Here is a 7,062-nt window from a genome sequence, read left to right as displayed (position 1 = left end):
CCCGCCTCACCCCCTTCTCCCCGCAGATCGTCTCCTCGGCCTCCACCGACCTCCAGGACTACACCTACTACTTCGTCCCCGCGCCCTGGCTGTCGGTGAAGCTCCTGCGGCTGCTGCAGTGCTACCCCCCGCCAGGTACCGCCAGGCCCACCAGGGTGCGTGCCGGGGGTCTGTCTCGGGGTTTTTCTGGGGTGGCTGCTGCTGTGAGGCCCCGCTCCTCAGCTGCGGCGGAGGGCAGCCCTGAGCCCCGACCCGGCCAGGAGGGCTCCAGGACGAGCATGTCGTTCTGGGTGGGAGCCCGGGCTGCGTAGCACAGGGTGGGACAAGGCGCTGGTCTTGGTTGGTCCCCTGCTATGGTCCGGGGCCTCTTCGAAGCTGCATTCCTGTTCCAGCCTAATGTAGAGGTGTTGTCAGGTCTGTTTCACAGATGAGGAAACTGAGGATTGGAGCGGGAGGTCCTTGCTCAAGGTCACTGAGCCGTCAAGGGTGATTGCAGGCTGTGCTGTTTGACTTAGCGTAGCTTGGTTAGGGGTTTTCGTGTCCAGTGCTCATGGTCACACCGCTGGTGTGGACTAAGCGCCTTCAGTGAGCCAGGTCCTACACCAGGGTGTCCGTACCCTCCCAATGGAGCTGGTGAGGGGGAGCCATCCCTGCCATAGCAAACAGGGAAACTGAGGCTTGAAGATGAGACATGGCCTCCCCAGGCCTGGGCAGCGACGGGGGGGCGCAGAGCCTGCCTCCAGAATCTGCTCTGAGCCCCTCCCTCCACTGCATGGGCCTTGGCTGGCTGATCTCACAGAGCGGTATTGAGGGGTCCTGTGCTGAGATGTTCAGCACATAGTGATGCTTTATAAGCCAGTTCCCTTTGATTCGGCCAGAGTTCTGAGCACCTGCTGTGGGCCCGGGACCTGTGTGCAGCCCTGAGTCTTCATAGCCAGCCATGTGCGAGCATGTCTGTGTGTGTGTAGCGATGTGTCTGTGTGCAAGCATGACTTGTGTGTCTGTGTATGCAAGCACGTGTGTGCAGCGATGTGTCATGTGCATACATAGCTATGTTACATGCATGACCGTGTGTATGCATGTATGTCCTTGTGCGTGTCTTTGCATATATGCCCATGTGTGTGTGGTGTGCATGTCCGTGTGTGTGAGCATGTCTGCGTGTGTCTGCAGTGATGTGTGTCTGTATGCATGCATGGCCGTGTGTACATGCATGGCTGTGTGCATGCATGTCCGTGTGTGTGCCTGTGCATGCACGTGTGTGCATGCATGGCCATGTGTGCATTCATGCCTGTGTGCATGTCTCTGTGCACACACATGCCCCTGTGTGCTTGTGTGACCATGTGTGTGCATGCATGATTGTGTGCATATGCACGTCTCTGTGTCTGTGCATACCTGTCCATGTGTGCATGCATGTTCGTGTGTGTGCATGCCTGTCTGTGTGTGTATGCACATCCCTTTGTGTGTGTGTGTCTGTTCATACCTGTCCGTGTGTGCATGCATGTCTGTGTGCATGCATGTCCGTGTGTGTGTGTGCACAGACTGTTACCGAGTGCAGGATATAGGCTTCGCTAAGGGCCCCCCCCGCCTGTGAAAGCCAGTGACTAATTCTGTCTCGTAGGCCCGGGAAGCCTCTTGCCCTCTGTGGGCCTCTCTCTCGTGCTGTATAGAAGGGTTTAGTTAGAACTCAAGCCCACTTCCAGCTCAGAAGCCCCACCTCATAATTCTGGGGTGCGCCCAGGGTAGGCGCCTCACCTACTCTGAAGCTCTGCATTGTAGGAATTGCAGCCACGGCCCCAAGCAGATGGTACAGGGCAAGGAAGGGCATCTCTAATTTATTTCTAAGTAATTTTATTAATTTGCCAACACACAAACAAGTAGGGAATACCTATCACCTAGACTTCACGTTTTTCTTGTGCGCACACGCTTATTTTGTTATCTGAAATGTTTCAAAGTTATAGACATCGTGATGTTTTGCCTTTAAATATTTTGTTTTGCATTCTCAAAACTATAGGGATTTCCATTTACAACAGTAATTCTACTCTCACACTTCAAACTACCAACAATTCCCTAATGTTCTCTTATACCCACTGCAGTTTTTCCTAATTTCCCCAAAATATCTTCCACAGTTGGTTCACACTAGGATCTGGCGAAAATACAAGTATCCAATTTAATTATTATTTCTCATAAGTCTCTCTTAATCTGGAAGGTTTAACCTCCTTTATTCTAGGACATTGGCTTCACTCACTGTTTATTGTGAAAAAAGTTTCAAACCTAAAGATTACTTTAAAGGGCACTGAAATAACTCCTGGGTGCCCTTGACCTCGACCCCGGGGAGCTCGTTAGTACTTGGCTGTATTTGCGCCCTTGCTTGCTCCCTCTCTCAGACATACAGTTGCTGAATTGCTTGAAGAGAAGTTGTAGACATCATAACACTGTCCCCACCCCAGAATATTTCCATACATGTCCCCTAAGACCGAGAACACCATACAAAACCACAGCGCCCTTATCACACCCCAGAGGGTTCAAAATAACCTCAGTCTCATTTGCTGTCCAGGCTCCACGCTGCCCCCTTTGTCCCTAGCATTATTTTTATAGCTTAAAAATAGACAGCGTCCAATCTGTGACTGAAAATGAAATCTGATTCTGTCTCTTTTTTTGTCTGGAACACCCCTCGCCCCCCTCCCTCGCCTCCCCCACCTGCTTTTGAAGAAACCAGAAGTTTGCATTGCAGAATTCTAGATTGGGCTGATGGCTGCCTGGGTCCCTAGCTGGTTCCTCTGTCCCAGGAATTGCCTGATTGACTTGGGTGTAGCGTTGTCGCTAAAACCCTTGACAGCTGTTCCGTGCCCGTGGTGTTCCAGGGGATGGCAGTTATTGGGGTTCGTGTGAGCTTCTGGTTGGCATCTGTCTGTCTCAGGCACTCAGACCCCTCCTTGGGAAAGTCCGGGGCTCTGGGTGTTTCTGAGGAAGGTTCCTGGAGCTTTCTTTGCCTGTGAGCCTCAGTGCTGCAGAAGGGGAAACTGAGGCTCACAGCAGTGCAGCCTCTTGCCCGGCAGGGTCAGAGTGGAGTAGCACAAGGGCCCAGGCCTGGGGTCGGGTCCTCGTCGGCCTTCTCCCATCTCCTCTGGTCTCCTGGAGCCCTGGGAAGGACTTGAGGGAGCAGGGAGCCTGGCCCGCAGCCGAGGGGCCGGCCCCCCTCCTGTGGAAGATGGGAGCCGGGTCATGGCCCTTGCCCCTGGCGGGCGAGCTGGGCCGGCAGAGCTCAGCTGGGGCGCGCCCTGTCCCCGCAGAGGACGCGGCCGTGAAGGGGCGGCTGGTGGAGTGCCTGGAGACTGTGCTCAACAAGGCCCAGGAGCCGCCCAAGTCCAAGAAGGTGCAGCATTCCAATGCCAAGAACGCCATCCTCTTCGAGACCATCAGCCTCATCATCCACTACGACAGGTGCCGCCGGGGGGCGGGGGCTGGGCCAGAGGGCGGGACCTGGGCTCCCAGCTCCTAGGAGAGCGGCAGCTAAGTGTCTGCGTCACTGGAGTGGTCACAGCTGGGTCAGAGGCAAGGAGTTAAGACCTGGGGCCTGAGGTGACGCAGGACGGACCAGCGGGGACCAAGCCCTGCACCGCCTCACGTCCCCACCCGTCTGTCTCATGGCAGCGAGCCCAACCTCCTGGTGCGGGCCTGCAACCAGCTGGGCCAGTTCCTGCAGCACCGGGAGACCAACCTGCGCTACCTGGCCCTGGAGAGCATGTGCACGCTGGCCAGCTCCGAGTTCTCCCACGAGGCCGTCAAGACGCACATCGACACCGTCATCAACGCCCTCAAGGTGCGCGCCACCTCCGAGCCCACTCTGCGCCAGCTCTCCGCACCCACCCGGCCTGCGGCTCCAGCACCCCTTCAGGGAGTCCCGGGAGTCAGAGGCCCTGGGTGACCAGCCCCATGCCACACGGAGCCTGGAACACACCCCGCTTGCTCTCTTCCCTCAGACGGAGCGGGACGTCAGCGTGCGACAGCGGGCAGCCGACCTCCTCTACGCCATGTGTGACCGGAGCAATGCCAAGCAGATCGTGTCGGAGATGCTGCGGTACCTGGAGACGGCCGACTACGCCATCCGAGAAGAGATCGTGAGTACGGGGAGGGCCGGGGGCCCGGACTCCACGTCTCCAGAGGGGACAGTGGGAGCCCAGGGCTAGTCAGCTTATGAGTCCACACCTGACTCCCCGTGGGCACCCGCTCCCGCACACACACACACACGCATGCCTGTCCTTTCTCCCGACTGGCAGGTCCTGAAGGTGGCCATCCTGGCGGAGAAGTACGCGGTGGACTACAGCTGGTACGTGGACACCATCCTCAACCTCATCCGCATCGCGGGCGACTACGTGAGTGAGGAGGTGTGGTACCGCGTGCTGCAGATCGTCACCAACCGCGACGATGTCCAGGGCTACGCGGCCAAGACGGTCTTTGAGGTCAGCGCCCCCACCTCACCCGCATCAGGGGCCACGGGAAGAGCAAGGACAGCCAGGGCTGTGGGGCCAGGCGGCCCGGCCCCCGCCCTGCTTCCTCCTCCTCACAGCAGTTCCTGGGCCTTGCCGGGCCTCCTGGCCCAGTGTGAGGGGTGGCGGGGTTCCCAGTGTGCAGTGGCTGCTCCGCAGGTCCCAGCAGGTCCCCACTCAGCCCCAGGAAAGGGGTCCCGTCGTAGCCACTGCGTCAGTCTTCCCACCTGTAACCCCTCATCTCACACTGGGAGGGACAGCCCGCGGGTCCCACATGTTGGCAGGAGTTGGGTTCAGCCCCGCACTTGTGCGCCCAAGCGCTCCTGAGCCAGGCGCCCCTGCTCAGGTTGTCCCCGCCCTCCGTGGCCCTGTCCCCCAGGCGCTCCAGGCCCCAGCCTGCCACGAGAACATGGTGAAGGTCGGCGGCTATATCCTTGGGGAGTTTGGGAACCTGATTGCTGGGGACCCCCGCTCCAGGTGAGGGGGTGAACACATGCACTTCTGAGGGCCCCGGGGTGTGGCGGACCACAGGGGTTTCGGGGCTGGCAGGGGGCTCCCAGGAACCTCCTCGCCCCTCGCCTCGCACCTGGCTGGGTAAGGCAGGACCAACCCTCAGGGGTCTCGGGAACAGCCCCTCTGAGGGAGGCGCCACTTCGCTCCGGGGATTCTGGGAGAGGTGGGTGGAGCCGGCGCCCTCTGACCCCTGGCCCCCCACGCCACGCAGCCCCCCGGTGCAGTTCTCCCTGCTGCACTCCAAGTTCCACCTGTGCAGCGTGGCGACGAGGGCCCTGCTGCTGTCCACCTACATCAAGTTCATCAACCTCTTCCCGGAGACCAAGGCCACCATCCAGGGCGTGCTGCGGGCCGGCTCCCAGCTGCGCAACGCCGACGTGGAGCTGCAGCAGCGGGCCGTGGAGTACCTGACCCTCAGCTCCGTGGCCAGCACCGACGTGCTGGTCAGAGCCCCGCCCCCCGTGCCCCGCCCCCGCCCCGCCTGGCCCTGGCCTGCCCCTGACCTGCCCTGCTGCCTGCCCCGCAGGCCACGGTGCTGGAGGAGATGCCGCCCTTCCCCGAGCGGGAGTCGTCCATCCTGGCCAAGCTGAAGCGCAAGAAGGGGCCGGGGGCCGGCAGCGCCCTGGATGACGGCCGGAGGGACCCCAGCAGCAGTGACATCAATGGCGGTGTGGAGCCCACCCCCAGCACTGTGGTGAGTCCCTTGGGACTGGGCCGCCAGGCAGAGTCCGCCGGGGCGTCACCGCTTCTCACCTGCTCATCTTCACCCTCACTTCCTGCAGTCGACGCCCTCGCCCTCTGCCGACCTCCTGGGGCTGCGGGCAGCCCCTCCCCCGGCAGCAGCCCCGGCCCCCTCGGGCGCAGGCAACCTCCTGGTGGACGTCTCCTCCGACGGCCCAGCCCCCCAGCCCAGCCTGGGGCCCACCCCGGAGGAGGCCTTCCTCAGGTACCACCGCCTGGGACCCTGGGCCGCCCTTTTTCCTCTGTCCCTCCCTGTCCATGTGCCTCTGTCCACCCTGGCTGCCTCCTCCCTCCCTCCGGCCACTCTGGACTCTCAGCTGCCCCAGGCCACCCTTTGTCGTCCCTTCCCGTCACCGTGTCTCAGCCTGCTCTTCCTTCTCTCCTTCCCTCCTCCCTCTCTCTCTGGCCCTCTTGCTGCCTGTCTTGGATTGGCTGCCTGCCACGCCTGTCTTCTCTGTCTGCTCTGGGATTGGATGGCCCAGTGAGCTGGAGCCGCCTGCCCCTGAGAGCCCCATGGCTTTGCTGGCTGACCCAGCTCCGCCTGCTGAGTAAGGGTGGCCTTGGGGGTTGGGAGCCAGCGCTCGTGTCCCTGGGAGGGGGAGGGGCCTGGCGCTCCCATCAGAGTGGTTGTGCTGAGCCGCAGAGGCAAGGACTTGGAAGGGAGTGACAGTCAGGGTCCTCTGATGCCGGGGTTGGGGGGCCGGGGCGGCAGTGCATTGCCAGGGCCCTGTTTCCATCAGTGGCAGCCACCAGATTGCTTCTGGGGTTCTCTGAGATTCTTTGGGGAACCTGGGTATGTGGATTCTGGGGTTCCGTCTCCCTCTGTTAGCTCCCGGTCTTTACCCTTGGCCCCCCCCAGCCCCCTCCCATCTCATTCCTTTCCCGGCCTGCAGCTCAGGTCCCGAGGACATCGGCCCGCCCATCCCGGAAGCTGATGATCTGCTGAATAAGTGAGTCTGGGGGAGCTCGGGGAGGGGCGCAGGGACGCGTGGGGAGCACTCCCCTCATCCCGAGCTCCCACCGCCCCCATCCAGGTTCGTGTGCAAGAACAATGGGGTCCTGTTTGAGAACCAGCTGCTGCAGATTGGAGTCAAGTCGGAGTTCCGGCAGAACTTGGGTGTGTTGGGGGGCTGTGCGGTTGGGGGGCGAGCAGGGAGAGGTCATGGGAACCTTGACGGAGCCCGGCCCCTCCCCACCCCACAGGCCGCATGTATCTCTTCTATGGCAACAAGACCTCGGTGCAGTTCCAGAACTTCTCGCCATCTGTGGTCCACCCGGGAGACCTCCAGACTCATATCCTCTGGCCCCGCCCCCGCCCCTC

At 61.0% G+C, this 7,062-nt stretch overlaps 1 protein-coding gene across 1 annotated transcript in view; it reads left to right on the top strand.

Moving 5' to 3' along the window:
- Positions 1-7,062, top strand: part of AP2A1 (adaptor related protein complex 2 subunit alpha 1) — a 26,318-nt gene that overhangs the window by 16,508 nt on the left and 2,748 nt on the right. Inside the window, exons 7-18 of the mRNA XM_006905016.2 lie at positions 27-135; positions 3,291-3,441; positions 3,652-3,820; positions 3,981-4,118; positions 4,278-4,460; positions 4,867-4,964; positions 5,212-5,443; positions 5,527-5,694; positions 5,783-5,946; positions 6,635-6,691; positions 6,776-6,858; positions 6,945-7,034. Coding sequence (XP_006905078.1) covers positions 27-135; positions 3,291-3,441; positions 3,652-3,820; positions 3,981-4,118; positions 4,278-4,460; positions 4,867-4,964; positions 5,212-5,443; positions 5,527-5,694; positions 5,783-5,946; positions 6,635-6,691; positions 6,776-6,858; positions 6,945-7,034 — 1,642 coding nt within the window. The remainder of the gene's footprint in view (positions 1-26; positions 136-3,290; positions 3,442-3,651; positions 3,821-3,980; positions 4,119-4,277; positions 4,461-4,866; positions 4,965-5,211; positions 5,444-5,526; positions 5,695-5,782; positions 5,947-6,634; positions 6,692-6,775; positions 6,859-6,944; positions 7,035-7,062) is intronic.

Source organism: Pteropus alecto, unplaced genomic scaffold, assembly GCF_000325575.1.
Source record: "Pteropus alecto unplaced genomic scaffold, ASM32557v1 scaffold41, whole genome shotgun sequence".
Taxonomy (NCBI): Eukaryota; Metazoa; Chordata; class Mammalia; order Chiroptera; family Pteropodidae; genus Pteropus; species Pteropus alecto.
Note: the sequence above shows the minus strand (reverse complement) of the source record. Positions and strands in the feature narration are given on the sequence as shown.